The sequence below is a fragment of the Rhinolophus hipposideros genome (assembly GCF_964194185.1).
Source record: "Rhinolophus hipposideros genome assembly, chromosome: 12".
Taxonomy (NCBI): Eukaryota; Metazoa; Chordata; class Mammalia; order Chiroptera; family Rhinolophidae; genus Rhinolophus; species Rhinolophus hipposideros.
The window spans coordinates 1988114-2014199 of record NC_138058.1 but is presented as its reverse complement, the minus strand read 5'-3'; the positions used below and the strand labels follow the sequence as shown (position 1 = coordinate 2014199).

The window sequence follows — 26086 nt, the reverse complement described above, 5'->3', positions numbered from 1 at the left end:
AATGACTGCATTGATTGATTCCTTAGCTTCTGTCAAGAGCTACTGTTGTATAGCGTTGTAAATGATGTTTTCTTCCCTTTGTAGGGAACAGAGGGTGATCACGATTTCTAAGTCAGAATACTCTGCACAGTCCTGTCTGGCAACCAGAGCTGACGTTCAGCAGGTTGTTATGTACTGCAAGGAGAAGCTCATTCGTGGAGACTCAGAATTCTCCTTTGAAGAGCTGAGAGCCCAAAAGTACAATCAACGGAGAAAGCATGAGCAGTGGGGTACTGCAGTCTTCTTGTTTGAGTTATTCTTTTGTCGCTAAAATAATCATCATTCCTGAGTGATTAACATTTTTAAGCAGATAGTTGCCTGTGCTGGAAGAATGCCAAAAAGTCTCGAGCTCATCCTATCAGAAGCCTAGACATCCTTGTTCGATGCTGGTGGGGCCCCCTTGTCATCCAAGGGCGTGGAGATGAAACAGCACTAGTAGATACCACACCAGTGCTGCCTTAGCTTTAGTGAATAGGTATTTTAAAACATTTAAACACCTCTTGTGTGTATTTGAACTTCTGTATACAGCAACTCTAAACCACTGGGCCACTTATTTTACTGTGGAAGGATTCAGTTAGGAACTAAAGTTGAGATTTTCTAAGATCTGCAAGTACTATAGATAGGACATTTAGAAGGTGTCTCTGGCCCATTGCCATGTCATTGATGGCTGTGGAGTGGGCCAAAGCTTCCTCACAGGGAAAACCATGGCTGTTGTTAACACCAATGTTTGTGCTTCCTCTGCTATCACAGTGTTGACCTCAGGAAAATGAGTCTGCCCCACTGAGGACTTTCACCATCTCAGTTATTTGTACTATAGTCACGCTGTCGGCCTCTCTTTTTTGTTTGTTATTGCTCATTCAGTTGATACCTGAGGGAACCATCAGCTATCATGCGTGGAAGACCCATTTTGTGCCATGTACAGATCCATTCTTCTTAACACACACGGTGACCTAAAGTTTTAGCCAGGCGATTTGATTTGTATGTGACATGACTACGTTAACTAGACATTGGAAGTGGGACTGCCCGCCATGTGCTTGAAATACCTTTCAGAGCACTTATTTCTTCTTAGAAAGCACCTAAAAATGTGTATCTTTTAAAAACTTCCATTTTCAAATGGTTTCCATAGTCATGTTTGTTTTAGAAGAAATGTTTAGTATCATATTATTACCAAATATTATTCTTGATCAACATGTACATTTCTGTACTTATATTCCCTGGACTTAAAAGTAACCATGCCAAAGGCAGGTAAAAATTATAATTAAAAGGTGAATTCTAACCAACTTCACTAGTGAATTCTAACAAACATTCACAGAATGATTAATACCAAATCTTGTCAAACTCTTCAAAAAACAGAAAAGGAGGGAACACTTTTAAACTCGTATTATGACACCAGCATTACTCTGATACCAAAACCAGACAAGGACACCACAAGAAAAAATGACAGGCCAATGTCCCTGATGAAAATAGATGCAAAAACCCTCGAAAAATATTAGCAAACTGAATTTCACAGTACATTAAAAAGATCATGCCCCATGATCAATGGGAATTAGTCCAGCAGTACAGGGATGGTTCAACATGTGCAAATCAATCAACGTGATACATCATGTAACAAAATGGATAGAAATCATAGCTTCAGAAAAACCATTTGACAAAATTCAACATCCATTTATGATAAAAACTCTCAATCTAGTGGGTATAGGGGGATATTTCCTCATCATAATAAAGACCACATAATAAAGACCACATCATAATTAAATACCCACAGCTACCATCACACTCAATGGTGAGAAGCTGAAAGCTTTTCCTCTAAGAACAGGAGCAAGATGAAAATGCCCGTTCTTATTCAACATAGTATTACAGTTCTAGCCAGAGCAATTAGACAGGAACTAGAAATAAAAGGCATCCAGATTGGAAAGGAAGAAGTAAAACACTATCTGCAGATGACATGACGTGTATGTATATAGAAAAACTCCACCAAAAAAGTGATAGAATTAAACAAAATCAGTAAAGTTGCAGGATACAAAATCGATATACAAAACACTGCAAAATGAAAATACTCAAAAAGATACATACACCTGTATGTTCATTGCAGCATTATTAATATCCAAGATATGGAAACAACCTAAGTGTCCATCAGTGGAAGAATGGATAAAGAAATTGTGATTGTTATACACACGGCAAAGTATTCAGCCTTGAAGAAGAATGTAATCTTGCCATTTGTGACAACATGAATGGACCTTGAGAGCACTATGCTCAGTGAAATAAGTCAGACAGAAAAAGACAAATACTATATGATCTTACGTATATACGGAATTTTAAAAAAATGTCATAGATAACAAACAGATTGGCGGGGGTGTGTGAAATGGGTAAAGGAGTTGGAAAGGTACAAACTAGCAGTTATAAAATAAGTCATGGTGGACATAATGTACACCATGGTGACTAGTTAATAAAATTGTGTTGTATATTTTCAAGTTGCTAAGAGCAGATCTTAAAAGTCCTCATCACAAGGAAAAAAATTTTTTTTTGTAACCATGTATGGTGACAGATGTTAACTACACTTCACTGTGATCATTTCATAATACATATAAACATAGAATCATGTACTTCTGAAACTAATGTTGTATGTGGATTATACTTTAATATAAATAAGTAGCTAGCAAATAGCTATTTTATTTGCTGATAACCTAATGCATATGGAAAAGACTAGTAAAAAATGTGCAGTTCTATGGCCTGAATTTAAACTTAGCCTGCAAACCATTTTTTGTCTTTCCTAAAGTAAACGAAGACAGACATTATATGATAAGGAAAGAAGCAAATGCTTTTGAAGAACAGCTATTGAAAGAGAAAATGGATGAACTTCATAAGAGGTTGCATCAAGTGACGGAGCCGTCCCGGGAGAGCCTGCCCGCTTCCCAGCACAGTCCTGAGGTGTGTGCTCATCATTGACTTCCCGTGCCTCTGGTTCCCTTCTCTTTGCTCCTTTCTGTGCCCTAATTTTAGTGTTAATTCAATTCTGATGTTCAGTGTGTCTGTACATGTTTATTTATTTATGTGTTTATGTATTTACATTTCCATTAGATGGCTTTGTTTATTCTTATTTGGATTTCCTTTTTGCATGATTTGTTTTCCCTGGAGAGTTCCAAGAAATTGTTAAAAGAATTGTCTCATTTTCTCTTGCTATGTTGTCTTGGTACTTACCAGTTATTTATCCCCACACTCTGAAGAAACTGGACATATCCTTTCATCAGGTTCAGATGCATCAAATACGCTCTTAGTTTCACTTTTCTTAGCCACATGCCCTCCAGTTTTCTGGCTCCCTTCTCCGGGTTGGCTGGGGCAGCTACCCTCCCTTTGGCCCCCGCTGTGGTGTGTCCCTGCTTGTTTTCTCATTCCTTTGTCATCATTGCTCTGTAATATTCCTATTTGGCGGGTGCATAGTCTCCGAGAGCTTTTTTGTAGAAAATTATCTGGGAGGGTTAATTTTCTGCCCTCACACTTGGCTGATCATTGGCTGGCCTTGATGTTCTGGGAGGGAGGTCGGAAGGCTCTGCTCCTCTGTGTGGGGCTCTGTGTTTGAGAAGCCCAGAGTCATTCTGATTCCTGGCTCTGAACATGCCATCTGCTCTCTGACAGCGTCCTGGGTCGTCTCTCCCCAGTTGTGTGTGACCTGGTGATGTGCTTTCCCTCTGCACTTGCTACCCATTACATTCAGTGCTTGAACATTCCAGTCCTACACTTTTGGGGAATTTATTAGTTTTTAAGTACTTCTTGCCCATATATGTTCTTTTATTTGTTGTAATCATACTGGATAGTGGAGATCCCAGATTGATCCTCTAATTCACTTTTTTTCTCCTATTTTTCTACCTTTGTGCTTTCCCCCCCTAACTTTCTGTTAGATTTCCTTAACTTTTTATGGCCCTCTTATTAGATTCTTTTGTTACAGATGACATTTTTAAGATCAGATAGCTTTTTCACTGTAAATGTTTATTTTCATAGCTGCCTGTTCTTATTATGTGAATATAATATTCTACCTGTTGTTGGTTTTGTTTTTGTCTTTGTTCTTCACATTGAAATCTGATCACCCTGTCCTATCTGGTGAACTTCACTATCTACTCATCCAAGAGCATGCAGAGACTGACTGCATGTCCTAGGGGCCTCGGGGCCTTGTTGGTGTCGGTTTGATTTGAGCATGTACACCCGGGCTGCTGGCTTGGGAGCCAAGCAAAGCGGGCGAGGGGTCCTGCTGTTCAGGAAGCAGACCACTCAGTCCTCGTCTCTGTCACCACCACCCTCTGCCCTGGCCCCGCGTCCTTTTGATTCAGTTTGTCCAGAAAGGAAACCCAGTCTGCTGCCAGATGGACGTATACCTGCAAGAATGGATCTCAGGATCTGCACTGTAAACAGACTCACTACTGCCACATACCTGTCCTAGTCCCACCTTCACTTCCATTCGATGTGTCTAAATTCTCACCTTCTCCAGAGGTCAGCCTCCACCTGCTGTTTTATATGCTAGGATTCCTTTACTGTCGTGCTGGGGAGGTTTGGTTTGAGGAGGATGTAAATAATAAAACACATGTTTAAGCCACTGTTTTTAACCAGAGTCCTCCTTTCATGGGGCTTATTTTTGTATGTCGGTGACATAAGGATATATTTTCCAAATGGATTGCCGATTTCCCTTAAATCAGTTATTGACCAGCTCAGCCTTTACCCATTCATTTAAAATATCTTTATCAGGTACTAAATTTTTAATACACAAGATCGTTTCTAAAATATCTATACCTTTGTTTGGGCAATAGGTTTCTTCTTGATCATTCTATGTTGTGTACTTACCACAGCATTGTTATATGTTTTGATACCTGATAAAGTCTGATATTTTTTTTCAAAATGTTTCTTCAGAATTGAATATTATGATTAATTTTAGATAGGTTATTTTTAACTACTTTTTTGATGACTGATGAGTATTTTTGTTGTTGTTGTTTTAAGGAGGGTGCAGCTCACAGTGCCCCATGTCAGGGATCAAACTGGCAACCTTGATGTTATCAGCACCTCGCCCAAACCAGTTGAGCTAACCGGCCACCCCGACTTTTTTTTTTTCAATTACAGTTGACATTCAATATTATATTAGTTTCACATGTACAGCATAGTGGTTACACATTTATATAACTTACAGAAGTGATCTCCCTGATAAGTCTTGCCACCCACACGCATCATACATAGTTATTATAACATTACTGACTATATTCCCTATTCTGTACTTGACATCCCTGTGACTGTTTTGTAACAACCAATTTGTACTTCATAATCCCTTCCCAACCCTCTAACTCCCCTCCCCTCTGGCAAACATCACTTTGTTCTCTGTACCTACGAGTTTATTTGTTGTTTGTTTGTTTATTTTGTTTTTTTAGGTTCCACATATAAATGAAGTCATGTGGTATTTGTCTTTCTCTGTTTGGCTTATTTCACTTAGCAATTATTGATAGGCATGTAGTTATTGCCATTTTATTGTTTTCTGACTGTTTTTGTAGTTCTCTGTTTCTTTCTTGCTCTCTTTTCTTGTATGTTGATGATTTTCTATAGTGCTGTATGTGGATTCCTTTTTCTATATTTCTTGGATATTTCTTGTAGATTTTTGGTTTCTGGTTACCATGTGCTTCACATATAACAAGCTATGTTTATAGCATTCTGTTTTTAGTTGATGTTTTCTTAAGTTCGAATACATCCTAAAATCACTATCATTTTTACTCACCCCCTCCACATTTTTGTTTTTATTATGTTATGTTTTTAACTTCGTGTGTGTGTGTGTGTATTCCTTAATTTACTGCTGTAATTACACATGATCTTCCTATTTCTGTCTTTTAACCCTTGTTCTAGCTTTAGTGTTGGTTGATCCAGTGCTTTTATGTATTTGTTAGTGAGAAATTTTTTCTTTGTGATATTTTCTTACTCATACTTTTAATTTTTTTCTTCTTTTTCTTAAAGAAGTCTCTAACATTGCTTGTAATTCTGGTTTGGTGGTGATGAATTCCCTTAGCTTTTTCTTGACTGGGAAGCTCCTTATCTGTCCTTTGATTGTAAGTGATAGCCTTGCTGAGTAGAATAATCTTGACTGTAGTTTCTTGTTTTTTATCACGTTGAATATTTTCTGTCAGTCTCTTCTGACCTGCAAAATTTCTGTAGAAAAATCAGCAGATAGTCTTATGGGAGCTCCTTTATAGGTCACTAACTGCTTTTCTCTTGCTGCTTTTAAGATTCTCTCTGTCTTTAAAAACCTTTGACATTTTCATTATAATGTGTCTTGGTGTGGGCATATTTGTATTCATCTTGTTTGGGACTCTGTGCTTTCTGAGCTTGTGTGTCCATTTTCTTCTCCAGGTTAGGGAAGTTTTTTGTCTTTATTTCTTCAAATAGGTTTTCAATTCCTTGCTCTCTGTCTTCTCCCTCTGGTACCTCTATGATGTGAATGTTGTTACCCTTGATGTTGTCCCAGAGGCCCCTTAAACTCTACTCCTTTCTTTCATTCTTATTGCTATTCCAATTGTGTGTTTTCTGCTACCTTGTTTTCCAAATTGCTGATTCAGTCCTCTGCTTCATCTAATCTACTGTTGATTCCCTCTAATGTATTCTTCATTTCAGTTATTGTATTCTTCATTTCTGACTGGTTCTTTTAATGTTTTCTATCTCCATTTTTATGTTTCCTGTCTCTTTGTTGAAGTTCTTCCTGAGATCATTGAGCATCCTTATAACCAGTGGTTTAAACTCTATCTGGTAGATTGCTTGTCTCCATTTCGTTTCTTTTTCTGGCATTTTCTCCTGTTACTTCATTTGGAACATGTTTCTTTGTCTCTCCATTTTGGCTGCCTCCCTGTGTTTGTTTCTACATAGATAGGGCTGCTATGTCTCTGGTCTTAGTAGAGTGGCCTTATGTAGTAAGTGTGCTGTGTGTTCCAATGGCACAGTCTCCCTGGTCACCTGAGCAGGGTGCTCCAGCATGTCCCTCATGTGGGTTGTGTGTGCCCTCCTGTTGTAGTTGAGCCTTGATAGCTGTTGGCAGGTCAGTGGGAATTGACCCTCAAGCTGACAGTGAGGACTAGAAGTGACTACAGCAGATGAGCTGTTGTGCGGGGGAGGGGGGGGTTGACGGCATGGAGGATGATTCGCTTTAGTGGGGCTCTGGTGCCTGCCAGTCCACCCTTTGGATGTGTCATTTGTGACACCAATTGGGGGTGCTCTGCTGTGGTCTGAAGCCAGGCACCAGGGGTGTTGGGTCTGGGTCCTCTTGGGAGGGGTTCTGGTGAAGCCAAGTTCAGCTGTTGCGTGTGCCCAGCCCAAGGCCACCGGGTGGAAGCTACAGAGTGATCTGTGGTTGGTAGCTGCCTGTGCTGGGCTTGGAGGTGCCTGGGAAAGGCTATGCTGTGAAACGAGGCTGGCCACCACCAGTGTCCAGTGGGGGACAACTTAGCAGGAGGTACAGGGCATGCCAAGGCCGCCACTGCTTGTTTGGGGTTTGTGGACCTTTGGTTTTAGGGAAGTCTGCAGTGCTGGCAGAGGCTGGCACTTGTGAGGAACAGCCCCTGAAAGAGTCAGGTGGGCCAGGATCTCAGAGAATCACCAGGGTGGGGAAAGAGCTGTATTAGCCAGGTGTATGGAGACTCAGATTTGGTGCCCACCTGCACCTTCCAGCTGTGCTGAGGAAGGGCTCCACAGAGGAACAATGGCATCTTTCTGGCACTTTAGACTCCAAGAGAGCTGCCCCTCCAGTCCTCACCCTGAGTCAGACAATTCCGTTTCTCCCTGGATGTCCCTGGTGCTTTTAGAGCTGCTATCTTTCACTGGAGCCCAGGGCAGGTGTTTGTGAGTAATTGAGCCTGTGTGCAGGACCTTTAAGAGAATGCCTGGATCTCTAGCCACCGTCTGGCTCACCTGGACTGAATCCCTGCTGATTTTTATAGCCAGGCATTGTGGGGGCCCCTCTTCCCAACACTGGTGGTCTGGGCTGGGGAACCGTTGCTCCTGAGGGGGGAGGGGGTTCTCCGCAGCCAAGATATCCCTCCCAATTTTTAATGGTTGCACACAGGTGTGGGACCCGCCCATTCAGCATCTCTGCCCCTCCTACCAGTCTCAACATGGCGTCTTCTGTATGTCCTTAGTTATGGGCCTTCTGTTCAGCTAAACTTCAGACCATTCTCAGTGATGGTTGCTCTGTAATTTAGTTATAATTTTGATGTGGGAGAGGCGAGCACAGCGTCCATCTACTCTGCCATCTTGACCGGAAGCCATGAGTAGGAACTTTTTACATTTTGTCCATTTGTGAAATAACTATTTTTGCCCTAGATATTTGGTGCTTTTCTTAACAAATTGTGAGAATACTTTTATATGGTGAGGAATTTACTCCCTGTTTTTTAACTTGGTACCATGAGAGTGTACAGTTATAGTCTAAGTACAACGAGTAGAAAAGCAAAGATTTTAAGTGCAGAGCCTGTTACCCATCCCGTGTGAGCCATGCTTGTGTGGAAGTCATAATTGGAACTGATACTCACGTTTCCTAGTCATCAAAGAGGAAACAGCTACCCGGGGCGTTTGAACGGAAGGAACATTGTTTTGAGCGTGTCATTACATCGACTCGTTGGTCTTTTCCCAAAATTAGGTGAGAGAAATAAGACAGTTCTCAGAGACTGATAAAACTGGAGGGCTGTTTCAGTGCTCAGAGGCATGAGCTACCAGTGTGTCTGGTTTAGTGCCAAGCAACCCTCGTGGAGAGTGGTCTTTTTGTTGCTGTCGACGGTCATTTCCGAATAGCTGTAGGGGAAAGAGGCCAGTGTATAATGCCTAATACGGAAAAGCCGTAATACCCCATTACTAACATTCTGGACTTCATTGCTTTGCTTTTGTTTGTTTGTTCTACACAGAAGGTGAATCCAGCGTGCATGGGGCCAAGTGTCAGCTCCCAGCAGGAAGTGAACGCTCCGTCCCTGCCAGTGGCCACTCTGCGCACCTCACGGCACCTGGAAGAGAGACCAAGAAAGGCACCTCTTGAGGCAAATGCTGTTACTGTCACTTTGGTGTCCCCAGCCGTCAGCCAGAGTGTTGCTCCTCCTGTTCCTTTGACAGCCCAGCCAGTGACAGACTCCACATTTACAGCAGCCAGAGAAGATGCCAGGTGAGCCAAAGCTACTGGTGGAGCTGGTGGTAGTGTGAAGGTGTCTGCCAGCTCCTGCACTATCTGCAGCATCAGGAGCAGATGTAACCCAGCCAGGCCCCAAAATAGAAGCCTAAGTCTTGTAGGCCTACTTATCTCAGGCTTCTTTTAGAGTATTTATTTTAGTTCGTACTTCTCTTTTGAGTTAAAAATTTTCAGTATGCTGAAACGTAACAATCTTTTTATAACTGAAGGATATACAGCTGCTATACCAAACTATCTTTGCTTTCTGGCTTTGATGGAGTACCATAAGGACTGTTACGGTCCAGACGGTTCCTTGCCCCATGTTCTTCTCATCTTACCTCTGTCTTCTCAGCAGGAGCGGTTTGAGATTGACATCCATTACACAATATGCCAGGTTCCAACTGCACGCTGCTGGGGAAGTGTCCCCAGTTGTGAGGTGTTTGCCTGCAGTTCTGAAATTAGCGGCACACCACTTGTTTTGTATAAATTTTTATCTTCAGTCTCTCTCTCTCTCTCTCTCTCTCTCTCTCTCTCTCTCTCTCTCTCTCTCTCTCTAGACATACAATTTTATTGATCCATTAGAAAAAATAAAAGCCACAGTGTAGCTCACACCCTCCCCTTAGGCTAAGCCTCTGAGCACAGATTATGGTTCTTAAGCGTTGGTTCAGTGCCCAATTTAACTTGGATCACTGATTTTTGCTGGAAATGAGATTTAAATCCTCATGCTCCTTCACTCACATCAAGACAATAACTGTCCTGGGGTTTGTATTGCACCCTGTGTGTAAGAAGAGGGTTGTGTGGGAGCCATGGCTCCATTAGCTCTTCATAGTTCATTTATGCAGCTGTCACGGTAAGAGGGGCAACAGCGACAGCCCCGTGGAAGGGACGTGTGGCCAGCTGCCCCTGCACAGATGGAGTAGTGAGGCTATGAGAGCCAGAGATGGCTGTCCCTTATACAACTGGGACACTCTTTCACCTAATAAACATTTAGGTCTCCATCAGAAGCACTTCAGATTTATCCTGACCCTGGCCCAGGCAAGGGACTGAATGGACCCCCATGACATTCTCAGCAGCTTGGACAGCTGACCAAAGGGTACCTTTCTCTGAAATCTCATATAAAAACTTATGTTTTTATGACAGTTTAGTGGAGATTTATAAAATTTAAAGTGCTTTGTAGTTTCTCCTTTACATTTACCAGGGTCCATTAAGAGAATTCTAGCAAAGATAAATAGACGAGGTCCACTGTCACACTGTGCTTAAAACAAACTGACATGAACGTCTTCTGTGCCATGTTTTCCCTTCTTAATAACTGGAACTATGGGGAACAGTGCCCTGTGCCTGCTGGCTTGCCACGATGGGGCCGTGCTGACAAAGCATGGTGGTGCTTCCCTCACTGTGACCGGGGAGCTGCATGCTGGCCCTTCAGCCATGTGATAAATGGGGACGTTTAAATTAGGGAGCCACTTTCCCACCCTACACAAAAAACCACGATTAGTATGCTGTTAAAAAACACAACCACTGTGTCAAGCGAACGTTAGCACCTGGCCTGTGTCTGTAAGAATTCTTTTCTTCAAAAGGAAAGGAAAGAAAAAATGAAACATTTTATTTACTTACACTACAGACCTAAGCAGTTTCATCCATACTGTAACAACAGGCTTGTGATTGCTGACATTTTTTCACTATTCTTTCTTTAGAGTTAATGTCTAGAGGTTTTTCTTCCAGATGTGTGACTCAAAGTACTCATGAATTCAAGCCACACAGTGGGGCCAACATGAAAGAAGGTAATGTGTAGTTACTGTACGTGTGTTCTGACCCATTAACCAGGTTCCCCCAGGTCACTCCGAGGTGTGTGTTGTGGCCATGGTTTGTGAAGGCTTCACGCCTTGAAGAAGCCGTCTGTTAGCTTTCTTATTCTGAATGCAGAGGTTAGAGGAGCTCTGGGCCATTTCCAACTCAGCAGAAATCCACCTGTTAGTAACATCTTATTAGTTAGAATCTCTGGGAAACTTGCTATGTGCATTTCTCAGAATAAGAATCATCTTTAATACGTCGTGAGGAGGTAATGGTGATTAAAAGTTTAATTAGGAGTGTTAGACTTCTGTTTGGTACTACTCTGTTAGATGCATTTACACTGAAGGAAAGTTTTATAAATAAAATGAGACACACAGATTGGACATCCCCCCCCTCCCGCCACGTGATTGTGACATCGTTTTCCAGTGACAGTTCAGTGGGTATAGAGCTACTTGAAATAGCTGGAAACCCCTACATTGAACCCAGACATCCTGAGCACTGGCTGGGTACACGGAGTTGGGGGTACAGTCATGAACAGAAAGGACAAAACCCACCTGCGTGGAGGCGGGGTGGAGGGGGATGAAGAATGCAGAGGTGACTGCGGATGATGCCACCAAGAAAGTGATATTGGGTCAAGGCCATTTCGGAAGATCTGCTCCAGGCCCATGCAGACATTCCAAGGGGGATTGTCCCCGGTGTGTCTGAGCTCGGCTGAGACTGAGGGGTGCAGAGAGGACGAAGTGCAGTCTGGGCCGGCTGGGCCCAGGTGAGCAGGGCCTGGTGCACCATCTCCTGGACTTCAGCTGAGGGAGCCAGAAGGCCAGTCTGAACTTTTACAATGGGACTGTAGGGATGGTCACCATGTATTTCTTGGGATATATTGGAGCTGAGGGTCGTTTATGACAAGGCTGCTAGTTTGGTACAATTTTAAACCAAACCACTTGTTCTCTTGAAGCTTTCATTTCCTTTTCTATAAAAAGATGATTCTTGTCTTACCTACATCACGTGACTATTATAAAGATAAAAAATGAAAGATATGAAAGCATTATAATAACGGAAGTCTTTGGTGATCATCAGTAATAATAAGTTTTTTAATGGAAGTTCTTACGTTGTGTACCTTTTAAATTCTTCTGATTTCCCTATTGATTCTGTATTTTGTCCCCATTTCTTTAATAGGGTGTGAAACACATAAGGTTGTTAATGCCAGTTCTTTGCACACAACCCCAAACACGTCACTGGGCATGGTGCAGGCGACGCCCTCCACAGTGCAGCCATCGCCCACCGTGCACACAAAAGAAGCATTAGGTAAGTCTCTCATGGGGATGTGTAGCCTCTGACAACACGTTCGTGAAAGGTCGTTTGCAGCCTTGTTTACAGTTACTCTTTCTACTGTTTTAAGGTTTCATCATGAATATGTTCCAGGTTCCTACACTCCCTGACATTTCTGATGACAAAGATGAATGGCCATCTCTAGATCAAAATGAAGATGCGTTTGAAGCCCAGTTTCAAAGTAATAACAATTTGTTTAAAAGCTACCAGGTGCAAGGCATTGTGGGTGGTTGCCACAGGAAATAGGATTATACAAAAAGTGGCCCTGCTCTTGATGGACTTGCCATATAAGGGCAGGAAATGCATGAAATAGCAAATCTGACAATGGTTGACAGGGTACTCGATGTGTGTCATAGGTCTGTTTTGTTTCTTAGAAAATAATAGTGCTAAAGAAAGACAAGGTCCTCGTGGATAGGACTGGCCGGGAAGGGCTGAGTACTTGAGGTCCGACCTGAGCCTTGCCGGGTAGAAGAATGGCGGGGTAGAAGTGCTGGAGGCCAGCAGTTAGCCTACATTAGTCTAGGGTCAGGATCCCTGCAGGAAGCAAGAGAGATCACGATAAAGCTAAACAGAATCCAGTTAGACTCAGAAGGATATGAAAAGCAAAGCTGAAGGGTTAATTCTTCCATCTACAAAAGGGAAAACAAAGCCACTAGAACTTTATTCAGTGAATCAAGGGACAATAGCAATATTTTAGGAGAATGGTGAGCACCGTGCTTTACATGGGGCAGGAGGTCGAGACCTGGAGGCTTGAGCTTGAGGTGCCATGACTGTGGTTATTATGTCACTTCCTTCAGACGAGGAAGTGTTTGAAACACTGACCTCTCTTCTTGCCTATAAGCTGTTGTTCTACTTATATAATGTTAAAGTTTATCATAAAGAATAATTTTTTTCCAATGTAATAATTTAATGCTATTTTTTCTCTTGCAGAAAACCCAAGTTCTTCTGGGTTCTGGGGAGTCAATAAGGTTATCTCTTCTTTTTCATCTGCTTTTTCTGTGTTTGAAGATGGGAACAAAGAAAATTATGGGTAAAGAAACACCTGGGGGAGATACCTGTGGTCACAGTGACGTGGGATTCCACACAGATTGCTCTGGGACACAGGGCAGTGAGCTGGCAGGAGAGTGGCCTGCCGATCAGCTGGTCTGACTTCCATTCCCAGCCCTGCCGCTGATGAGCCTTTGGCCGAGTGGCCAGGAGACTGTTGCTGAAGGTTTTCTCCAGACCGGCAGTGCATGCGGGGTACTGCGTAGCTACATGTGCTACAAGGAAAGGAGGGAGAGGGATTCTGTGGGTTTGAATTCTGTGTGCTGTATTAGATGTGAGTGAATTCACTGGTTCCGGTAGCCAGACGTGCTGTTTATTTTTTCAGGATCAAGAAATAGAAAAGGCTTCAGTGGGGTCATGCTGTTGAGAGAATGTTTTAAGGTAGAGGGAAATCACATTCGAGTGGTAGCTCCAGGAATTTTCAGTATTAATAGTTGAAACCTAGAAGGAGAGTGCTGGTGTGAATGACAGGTGTCGCAGTGTGGAAGAGATTCCCACTGAGGCACGAAGGACAAAGGCCTGACCTTCTCTCAGAAACCCACAGCTACACCCAGCACTGGGTATAAAGAATGCATGGTATCTGTGACCCTCTATGGCCACGGCCCTCGCTCTTTGTTCCTAAAACTTATAATTCAGTGTTGTAGAGAGCTCTGTATTTTCCACTCTCCCTTTTATATATGTCATCATGTTAATTCAGTTTTGCTGCAAGTGCTGTGAAGGTAAGGAACATGTATGTAAATATTAACTGATTGGACAGGACAACTAGAGGATGTTTCTAACACTCAACCTGAAGAGGTAGCATTTACTTCCTTGGCATATTTTACTATTTATAATTTTGCAAATCTTTCCTTAGGTTACCACAGCCTAAAAATAAACCCACAGGAGCCAGGACCTTTGGAGAGCGCTCTGTAAGCAGATTTTCTCCAAAGCCAAAGGTAAGTCAGTCTCTGCTTCCTCTTGGTTTTACGAGGTAGCTGTGCAGACAAAGGAGGTGATGTGCTCCGGAGTGTAGTGGAAAGCACAGCGTCATGTGGACAGTGTGCCGTGGGGACATTCTTATCCAGTTATTTGTCTAGTATGTGCCAGGCCCTGTAATGGGTGTGGAAACTGAAGAAGGAATTTTCTATGGTCCTTGTGCTCAGAGGGCCTTTGCACTGGACAGGAGGCCCCACAGGGTAAATGTGTTTCCAAGACCTGGGGAGTGAGGCCTGCGGTGACTTAGAGAGAGTTAAACTGGAAGGGCTCATCGTTGGCACCTCTGCAGACATGTGTCACCTGTGTGCTGGCCCGGCAGTTCCTTGGTGACAGTGGCTGGTGCGTCCAGCCCACATGCAGCTTCCAGCTGCCCTTTCTCCATCCTGGCCTGGCCTCTCTTGGGGTGTGTCAGAGTGCTGCAGAAAGTCTGCTCACTCCGCTCACGGTTTTTACCCCTCAGCAGATTCTTCTGAGTAAATTGTCACTCAGTTCCCTAACTCTTCTAGTAAACCTTTGACTTTAAAATTTCCCAAATAATGGGCTGGATTTCAGATGCAGTGGCGCCATTTCATAGGTGCATTTTACTGAACTATCCAGCTACACGTGCTCTGGCTAAGAACCGCAGTGGAGTTTCCATGTACCTAGCCCGTAGCATATGCCACTTGCTTTGTCCTGTGTTCCCTGACGAAACAACCGGCCAGCTCTGCCTGCAGTGTTGGAAGAGATGAGGTGGAATTGATGAAGAATGCAGGGACAGGAAAACCAGGGCATTTTATGGGCAACTGAAGGGCTCTGGTCAGGTGTGATTCTGACTGAGCAGTTTCTGCCTTTGCCCTAGATTCTGAAACTTGACCTTTGCGTTCATGGAGAAATAGCTCATTCTAGGGTTGGGGCAGGAAAGAGACAAAGGAGTCTAGAGCGCCTTATAGTGCCAGAAAGCAAGGAAGTGCTTCGCAGGAGCCAGCTTGCGTAGCCCCTGGCCAGACCTGGTGTGATGTGAACAAGAAAGTAAGTAGGAAAGGGTAGCATTAGATTCTAACCCAAGAACCAAAATAAATACCCTTATTGCTAAATAAAGGCAGAGAAGACGAAACATCCTTACAGAATTCCAAGGAAGGTAGACGAATGTGTGGCGGTAGAACACTGCCATTGGAACCACATAATAGTAGCTGCTGCAGGCAAGACGCACAGGTGAATACTAAAATTAGCCAGCGAACTTTAAGAAGAAACAGGATTTTTGTATAGCCTCCAAGTATCTCACCCAAATTATTTATTAATTACTGTGGTGGTTTTAAACTTTGTTCACGAATTCTCTGGTACCCCTCTGGCCACGGGATGGAGCTTAGTTCACCGCCGTGCTAGTGCAGGCTGGACTTAGTGACTCGCCTGGAACATGTGCAGCTGGGAGACGGGAACAGTGGAGAGGCCTGGCAGACACCTTAGCCAAGGGTTCAGTGAGCCTCAGCAGAGAACGCTTGTGTTCCTGTCATGTTTCCTCCAACGTGACTTAATGAGAAAGGGCACTTTACCCTGCTATCCTTCCCCAAAATCTATAGCCCCAGTCTAATCCTGAGAAAACATCAAGTAAACCTAAACTAGAGGGGCATTCTACAGTTCCTGACCAGTATTCACTGGTGCTGGTATGAGAAACACTAAGCAGGACCAGTGAGCTGGCCTGGATTAGAGGAGGCTAAGGAGGCGCCCAGAACTGGATCCCCAAAAAAGCGACATGAGTGGGAAATCCAAACACTGCCTATAGTTCATAGTACTTCTCAAATGTACTATAAAGTATGAACATGAGAAGCCTGATAAAGGGCACATGGGAACTTTGTACTATCTTCGTAGTTCTTTTGTAAATCTAGACTTTTCAAATTAAAACAAAATGTAAACGTTGAAAAACAAAACTGTGACCCTTGTGTGTGGTGTGACTCCAGTGGAGTGTGCAAGACATAAGTAGAGTCCAGTTGTGGGGAAAAGAACAGAACCATGAGATCCGTGGCTGTGTGGTAGCCAAGGTTCCATCTGTTTCTCTGTGATTCCTCATTTTTTTGACTGTTTAAAAGGTATTAATGTGTTAAATTTCATGGACAGCACAGGGAAATAGATGGCTGCTTTTCTTCCATTCACCTTTTGTTCCAGGAAGTACCTTATCCTGAAGAATGTTTAGATGACTCTACCGTATGGGGCATCCGCTGCACCAAGACCCTGTCACCCAGTCCTACGAGCCCAGGAGACTTCACGGCTGCTGCTCGGCTCGCATCCACACCTTTCCAGAAACTTCCGGTTGATGCGGGGCATGCTCTGGAAGACAAAGGTGTGTGTGACACTGCTTGTGTAGGGTGTGGGTTCATTTTGTGATTTATAACAAACAAAAAAGTCAGCATGAACAGAGTAAATGATTTGAATTCTATAAACTGAACATTTATATTTAATAATTTGATAAAAGTAACAAATAGCAAATTTTAGTCCTTGATATTTGTCTACAAGTCTCATTACTTTGGAATCATAGCCAAGTACTAGCTCAGAAAATCATATTTTCTTATTTTTTAGCGCCCTGACTCCAAGGACATCATGAGAAAACTCACAAATAGTCCTTATTTTCCCCCAAACATAACACTCCTATATCAAAGATCTTCATATAACTGAATTGAACCTGAACACACGACATTGTTGTCAAGCACAGATAATTGTCACCTATTAAGGACCAACCTACAGAGTATACACTGTGAGACCTGGGCCCACTTGACCATTTTGATGACTAATGATTTACTAGCCAAACTCTTATTACTGCTGGCACGCTTTTGTTTTTTTAAAGATTTTCTTGGGGAAGAGGAACGGGACTCTATTGGGGAACAGCGTGTATTTCCAGGACTTTTTTATTGGGCAATAGTAGTGTGTTTTTCCCAGGACTCGTCAGCTCCATCCAAATCAAGTTGTTGTCCTTTCAATCTTAGTTGTGGAGGGCACAGCTCAGCTCCAGGTCCAGTCGCTGATGTTAGTTACAGGGGCGCAGCCCACCATCCCTTGCAGGAGTCGAACCAGCAGCCTTGTGGTTGAGAGACCACGTTCCAACCAAATGAGTCATCTGGCTGCCCGCACATTTTTAAAAATAGCAATTTTTCACCAAATCATGCCAATGAAAAGACTGCCAAAGAGTTTCGCTCCCCAAAATAGAAGCACATTTGAGCCCATAGACCTAAAAATGTTTATTTAATAAGGAGTGAAATTTTCTTTTCATATAGTGCTAAACCAATATGGTATATTTCTTCTCTAAATTTTAAGGGAGAGTTCATTTGAAACTTGGACAGTTGCCACGTACTATCACAAGTTTGCCACTTTAATAAAAAAATATTTTAAGCCTCTTCCTATCAAGAAAACTAATCAGTCCAGTCTTTCAAAATATAGAAACTTAGTCAACATTGGCTGTATTTAAGAATATTTGCCACTTTGGTTCTGTACATAGAAACTAATGTTCTGGAACTAAAGTATGAGCTCCTGTTCAGTGAGGCAACATAAAACCAAATGCAGTATATTCTTAGTATTACATCACTTTAAAGGTTTCTTCTGTATTTCTGCCCTGTCTGTAGTTATTACTATTTTTAAGTTAAAGGGGTATGATAAGTGTTGCCAGGGAGCGCTCTGACTTAAACACTACATCATTCAAGTGGCTAAACACCAGCCGAATGACTGAAGGACACCTCTGCCCTCCAGAGCACAGCAGCCTTTTACTCTCCGTTCCTGTCGTCAGGTTCTCCCAAAGCAGGATGTGGCCTGCCACCCACACCAGTCACCTCCCCTGGTCTGCTCATCCCGCCCTTGTGCAGGCCCTGTTCTCTGAAAGGATTGTATGGGTTAGATGTAGTGAGTTGAAATGCTCACACATATTAGTAGTAGAATTTTTTTTGGTGATTCCCCCCCCCCCCATCTTTAACGTCTTAAAGCCTACTTTACCATGGAACACGATTTTGAAATTATAATGAAAGTCATCTAAAAAAGAATCCTGGACTTGATAACTATGTAAAGTCGTGTGTGTATGTGTGTGTGTACATAATGTCTGTCTCTAATTTTCTGCATTTCAGAAAATGTGGCAGCAACACTGTGTACCCATGTGACTTTGGATTCGTGCGAAGAAAATGTGGGACCCTCAAAAGACAGAAAGTTCAGGTATTATATGCGTGTATACGGCCTTGTCACTCCCTTTTCATTCTAGCTTTCCTTTTAAGAGGTAACGATATTCTAGTCCTTAAAGGCTAACAGAGTTTTTTATTGACTCTCAACTTTAAGTCAGAAGGTCCTCACATGGATAAATATGACTGTTAACCTGAACATGGGACACGTGGGAGCCGTGAGAGAAGCAGTTGGTCGCAGATCCCTGTGGGTGGTTTCTGTTCTGATTCCCTCTGCAGACACTTACCAGCCAATTAGAAAATGCATGACTGTAGGTAATTTAGTCTTCTAGACCTGGTTTCCCCATCTTACGATGGTGGAAAAGAATAGTTCCAACAATTAAAGTTATTGTGAGATTAATCAAAGGATACAGTACACAAAAAGCATAGGTGCTGTGCTAGAGTGTAATAAATACTCCAAAGGTTGGAGTTATTTTCAGTGTCTATTACAATCACCAGACGATTCAAATATGGTGGAATTTGACGTCTGCAAAGCATTACTGTATGGTAAGTCTGCTTTTTGCATCAATACCTAAGAGGCTTAAACACACTACCTTCCTCCTCATAAACGAAAGTTACTCATTTTCTCAATTATGGATGTAAAGAAGGAATTATGTCTGCTCAGTTGTGCAGTAGTCCTCCTAGGTCAGGTCCTTCGGCTGGTAAGTAGGTGGGTTACATACTGGGTATTCTTCAGCAGGAATGTTGGAACGGGTTTAATTCCACCAAGCTGTCGCCTGAGCGTCAGTACTGTCACTGAGACTGAACACATTTCTAACACTGCAATAAACAGGACGTGTCAACCACCATCCAACTGCCTACCATTGGTACAACGTCCCCGCCCCCCCACACACACACACACGCACACACATCTGTACAGTTGGTCCTCATCACTCATGGGCCCTACATTTATGAACTCACCTGCATGCTAAAATGTATCTGTAACCCCCAAATTAATGCTCATGGTGCTTCTGCAGTCACCTGCAGACATGCAGAGAGGTGACAAATCCGAGTCTCAGTCTGTGTTCCTTGGAGAGGCTGGGTAGCCACATGTCTCACTCTCTAAGTGTCCTTTGGCAGTATACCTACTAAGTGGTGCCTCTTTTTTATTTTTATTTTTTTACATTTTTGTGCTGTTGATAGCAATTTCACTGTTTAAAATGTTCTCCAAGTATGGAGCTGACGCTATCTAGTGTTCTTAAGTGCCGGAAAGCCATAATGTGTCGCAGGGAGAATATGTGCTAGATGAGCTTTGTTCAGGCAGGAGTTACAGCACTCTTGGCCATGAGTTCAATGGCAATGAGTTCAACAATACATACTAAATAAGATGTCTTTAAATAAGACATTGTGACCAGAGGCTCGCAGGAACCTCAGTGTGTATTTCTCCTAGGAGCAGTGGTTCAGTATTTGCAATGACTCTAGAGAGAAGATCCAACGCGGTAACAAAACCAACTGTATACACAGCTCCACACACGTACAGCCCCACCTTTCATCCAATATACACAAAGACGTGGATAAATATATTTTTATACAGATGGATTTATACATGCAACTTCTACCTCTTTTTCTTTTTTCCCCTTTCTTCCACGTCCCCCCATCACTCCGATTCAAGCCATTGTTTCTCAGTCTAGTTGTGTAGGACACAGCTCCCTGGCCCATGCTGGTGGCAGCTCACAGCAGCCCGCAACAGCCCACACCACCCCGGCTGCTCCCTACAGCCCAGGGAGAGCTGTTGTTCACAATCATAGATGTAGAGGACGCAGCTCACTGGCCAATGTGGGAATCCAACGGGAGACCTTGGCGTTAGGAGCACGGCGCTCCAACCGCCTAAGCTACCGGGCCGGCCCAACTACTACCTCTTGACACAAGCATTTTCCCTGTCAATTTTTTAAACAATAAACTAATTTTTGAACAATTTTAGATTTTTTAAAATGTTGCGAGGAGATGTCATCAAAATGGCGGCATAAGGTGAGCCTCTCTAAAGCTCCCCTGGAATTTACAACTAATTGAACAACAATAACTCCAAAAGGACTCCCTGCACAGCAGACAGGCAAGACAAAGAGGCCCACTACTGAATTCACCGAAAGGTGGGAGAATTGCGCTAGCGGTGTGGGGGGGGAGGAAGGAAGGGAGAAGTGCAGAGACAGAGCCGCATGAGCGCAGGACGCGGACCTAGCTCAGTGCTCCGAGCTTGCTGCATCCCAGAACTACCACAGCTGCAGGAGAGGGAAGAACTCAGGCTGCTAGGGCTCCGCTTATGGCCCACAGGACTGAGGGGGCAGCATATAACACAGCTGAACCCAAAGCTCACGGCAGAGACCTCGGAAAAAAGACTGAGGGAAGAAGGCTGAAAATGGTGGTTTAAGCTCTCACTGCCGAGCAGAGAACGGAAGCCCAGCAAAGGGGAGGGAGCTGTGGAAGTGGGACCGGCTGTGGTGGTGGTCGCTGCCATTGCTCTGGGCCACCACTCACAACTCACCCAGACCCTGGCCCCATCTATATGGGTGGAAACCTTCAGGAGTAAACGGAACTGCTGAAACATACGGGCTCTGAATCTGGTGCAGGAAGAGCTTTGGAACTTCAAAAGCTCTCTGCATCCCCACAGGGACGTGGCACCCTATGACCCAGGCGAACTGTTAACAGAGGAGAAGCCCGTTTCCCATGGAAACCCCCCATTGTGTGAGAAGCTGTAATAGTGCAGAGAAAACAGCATTACTGTGTAAGAGAGGAAAAAAGGCTGCAGTTGGAGAGAAAATAAAACATTCTACCAACAAGTATTGGCAAACAAAAGAAAGACCTCTTCCTATCAACCTGTTGCAGAAGCCACTCCTGTAGATATCTAGGAAGAGAAATAATAAATCAGTAATTGCCATGAATAACCAAGGCAACAAGACAGCTCAGAAAGAAAGTGAAAACTCTCCAGAAAAGGAACTTAAAGATATGGAAATATGTGACTTAAATGACAGAATTCAAGATTGCAGTTCTGAAAAACCTGAACGAGAGGCAAGAAAACACAGAAAGCCAATTTAATGAACTCAGAAACGCAATCAAAGGCCAAGAGGAGCATTTTACGAAAGAGATTGATATTTTAAAAAAGAACCAAATGGAATTTCTGGAGATTAAGAACTCAATAGAAGAAATTAAGAATGAAATAACCAGCTTAGGGAGTAGAGTTGACCAGATGGAGGAAAGAATCAGTGACATCGAAGATAGGAACCTGGAATTTACACAGAGGGAAGAAGAAAGAGACTTGAGACTTAAAAGAAATGAAAGAATTCTAGAATGACTCCATCAGGAGCAATATAAGAATAATGGGCATACCAGAAGGAGAAGAAAGAGAGAAGGGAACAGAGAATATATTCAAACAACTTGTTGATGAGAACTTCCCAACTTGTGGAAAGAACTGGATCCTCGAATCCAAGAAGCAAATAGGACACCTAATTACCTCAATCCCAACAGGACTTCTCCAAGGCACATTGTATCGAAGCTGTCTAAAATCAACAACAAAGAAAGAATCCTCAAGGCAGCCAGGGAAAAGAAGACGGTAACCTACAAAGGAAAGCCCATTAGATTATCATCAGATTTTTCAGCAGAAACTCTACAAGCCAGGAGGGAGTGGAACCAAATATTCAAACTATTGAAAGAGACAAATTATGAGCCAAGAATAATATATCCAGCAAAGATATCCTTTAGATGTGAAGGAGGAATAAAGACCTTTCCAGACATACACCAGCTGAGGGAATTTTCTAATACACGACCTGCACTACAAGAAATACTAAAGGAGGCTTTCGACTACCATCAACAGGGACAATTTGTGGCAACATAAAAAGGGGGAGAGTAAAGGCCTTTACCGGAATATGGGAATGGAGAAAGTAAGCCTGCTGAAGAAAATGGAATACTCTATCAAACTTTCTTTTACATAAACTTAAGGGTAACCACTCAAAAAAAAAAATCCAGAACTGAAATATATACTGTAATAAAAGAAGAAAGAGAGGGAAACATCATAAAATACCATCACACAGAAATAATAGACAACAACAAAAAGGCAAGGAAAAAATGGAGACAGCCTTACCAGAAAACTAAAGATAGAATGACAGAAAATCCTCACGTATCAATAATTACCATAAATGTAAATGGATTGAACTCACCAATAAAAAGGCACAGAGTAGCAGATTGGATCAAAAAACTAAACCCAACCAGATCCTATCTCCAAGAGACACATCTCAGCTACAAGGACAAGCATAGACTCAAAGTGAAAGGGTGGAAATGGACCCTCCAAGTAAATGGTACCCAGAAAAAATCAGGTGTAGCCATAATGATATCAGATGAAACAGACTTCAGGGTGAAAAAGATAACAAGAGACAAAGATGGACATTTCATAATGGTAAAGAGGACAACAAGAAGACATAACAGTCATCAATATTTATGCCCCCATTCAGGGAGCACCAAAATATACCAAGCAACTACTAACAGAACTAAAGGGAGAAATTAACCGAAATACAATTATACTAAGGAACTTAAATACATCATTGACAGCTATGGATAGATCATCCAAACAGAAAATAAATAACGAAATCGCAGCCCTAAATGACACATTAGATGAAATGGACATAATTGACATATATAGAGCACTTCATCCTAAAACATCAGACTATACATTCTTTTCGAGTGTACATGGAACATTCTCAAGGATAGACCATATATTGGGACATAAAATCAGCCTCAGCAAATTTAGGAAAATTGAAATCATACCAAGCATATTCTCTGATCACAAGGCTTCGAAATTGGATATCAACTGCAAAAAGAAAGCAGGAAAAAACAGAAATAAATGGAGATTAAACAACATATTTTTATAGAACGACTGGGTCAAAGAAGAAATTAGAGGAGCGATCAAAGGATACATAGAAACAAATGACAATAAAAATACATCCTGCCAGGGTGTCCGATGGACATGTGTCCTGTTTGGGAGACCACCTCAGGGATGCTGTGGATGCCTGGTCATGGCATTGTACACCAGAGGCTGGACATTAATGAATGCCAAGTATAATTTTATGTGTATAATGTGATGTCTCAGTGTGAGGTCGGGGTGGTGGTGGATGGGGGGAGGAGGGTTCACGGTGTGAGGGATGTAAAAATAAAATAAAATAAAATAAAATAAAATAAAACTATAAAAAAAAAATTCACAAATGGATTTTTTTCAAATCAAAAGTAGCCAGATAGAGCTAATACCAAGAAAGGCTCAATGATGGGAAATGTATTACTACAGTATCTCGCATAAATTGTCATTATTAAAACATCAAACTAGCATTCAATGAAATTTGAAACGCATTTTCATTTTTAAAATTCTTTCAAAAACAAGAATAAAAGGACATTCTGTTAATAAGACAAAACCCACCTTTCAGTATCATGATTAGGGGATCAAATATATGGTGATGGAAAAAGAACTGACTCTGAGTGGTGAGCACACAATGTGATACATAGATGTATTGCAGAATTGTACAACTGAATCTATGTAACTTTACTAACAATTGTCACCCCAATAAACTTTAATTTAAAAAAAAAATACATCCTGCCAAAATGTTTGGGATGCAGCGAAAGCAGTTTTAAGAGGGAAAGTTATATCATTACACGCCTATCTCAAGAAACAAGAAAAATCCCAAAGAAATAACCTCATGTTTCACCTTAAAGAACTAGAAAAAGAAGAACAAGTGAAACCCAAGGTCAGCAAAAGAAAGGAAATAACAAAAATCAGAGCAGAGCTAAATGAAATAGAGAACAAAAAGACAATAGAAAAATTAATGTGACAAAGAGATGGTTCTTTGAAAAGATTAACAAAATCGACAAACCCTTGGCTAGACTCACTACGATAAAAAGAGAGAAGACACTAATTAACAAAATCAGAAGTGAAAAAGGGGAAGTTATCACGGACACCACAGAAATACAAAGGATCATGCAAGAATAATATGAAGGACTATATGCCACCAAATTCAATAACCTAGAAGAAATGTTCTTAGAAAGTTCTTAGAAACAAGTTCTTAGAAACAAGTTCTTAGAAACATACAGCATTCCCAGGCTGAACCATGAAGAACTGGAAAATCTAAAGAGATCTATCACCAGTAATGAAATTGAAGCAGTCATCTAAAACCTTCCCAAAAGCAAAAGTCCAGGACCAGATGGCTTCACTAGTGAATTCTAACAAATCTTCAAACAGGATCTAATACCAATCCGGCTCAAACTCTTCCAAAAAATTGAAGAAAAGACACTACTCCCTAACTCATTTTATGAGGCCAACATTACCCTGATACCAAAACCTGTTAAGGCCAACACAGAAAAAGAAAACTACAGACCAATATCTCTGATGAATACTGATGCAAAAGTCCTAAACAAAATTCTAGCAAATCGAATACAACAATGTATTAAAAAGATTATTCATCACGACCAAGTGGGGTTCATCCCCGGGGCACAAGGATGGTTCAACATCCACAAATCCATTATTGTGATACATCACATAAACAAAACAAAGGACAAAAATCATATGATTATATCAATTGATGCAAAAAAAGCATTTGTCAAGATACAACATCCATTTATGATTAAAACACTTAATAAAATAGGTGTAGAAGGATAATACCTTAACATGATAAAGGCCATATATGACAAGCCCTCAACTAATCTCATAATTAATAGTGAAAAACTGAAGCCCTTTGCTCTACGTTCAGGAACACGACAGGGCTGTCCCCTATCACCTCTGCTTTTCAACATAGTGTTGGAAGTTCTCGCCAGAGCCATCAGGCAAGAAAAAGAAATAAAAGGCATCCAAATTGGGAATGAAGAAGTTAAATTATCACTCTTTGCAGATGACATGATGCTATATATAGAAAACCCTAAAGACTCCACCAAAAAGCTGTTAGAAACAATCAATGAATACAGTAAAGTTGCTGGCTACAAAATCAAAGTACAAAAGTCCATTGCATTCCTATATACTAACAATCTCAGAAAATCTCAGAAAAAGAAATACAAAAAACAATCCCCTTTGCAATTGCAGCAAAAAGAAAAAAATACCTAGGAATAAACTTAACCAAGGATGTGAAAGATTTATATGCTGAAAACTGTAAGACATTTTTGAAAGAAATTGAAGAAGACACAAAGAAATGGAAAGACATTCCGTGCTCATGGATTGGAAGAATCAACATAGTAAAAATGGCCATATTACCCAAAGCAATATACAGATTTAATGCAATCCCCATCAAAATCCCAATGACATTTTTTAAAGAAATAGAACAAAAAATCATCAGATTTGTTTGGAACCACAAAAGACCACGAATAGCCAAAGCAATTAAGGAAAAAGAACAATACTGGAGGTATCGCACTCCCTGACTTTAGCTTGTACTACAGGGCTACAATAATCAAAACAGCATGGTATTGGCAGAAAAACAGACACATAGACCAATGGAATAGAATTGAGAACCCAGAAATAAAACTACATAAACATGGACAGATAATTTTTGACAAAGAAGCTAAAAACAGTGGACTAAAGACAGCCTGTTCAATAAATGGTGGTGGGAGAATTGGATAGCCA

At 41.9% G+C, this 26086-nt stretch overlaps 1 protein-coding gene across 1 annotated transcript in view; it reads left to right on the top strand.

Annotated features, from left to right (window-relative positions):
* BUB1 (BUB1 mitotic checkpoint serine/threonine kinase) overlaps nt 1–26086 on the top strand; it is a 56351-nt gene that overhangs the window by 14363 nt on the left and 15902 nt on the right. Inside the window, exons 8-17 of the mRNA XM_081068415.1 lie at nt 85–269; nt 2816–2967; nt 8946–9196; nt 10922–10980; nt 12167–12295; nt 12390–12500; nt 13250–13349; nt 14220–14301; nt 16481–16655; nt 18421–18505. Coding sequence (XP_080924541.1) covers nt 85–269; nt 2816–2967; nt 8946–9196; nt 10922–10980; nt 12167–12295; nt 12390–12500; nt 13250–13349; nt 14220–14301; nt 16481–16655; nt 18421–18505 — 1329 coding nt within the window. The remainder of the gene's footprint in view (nt 1–84; nt 270–2815; nt 2968–8945; nt 9197–10921; nt 10981–12166; nt 12296–12389; nt 12501–13249; nt 13350–14219; nt 14302–16480; nt 16656–18420; nt 18506–26086) is intronic.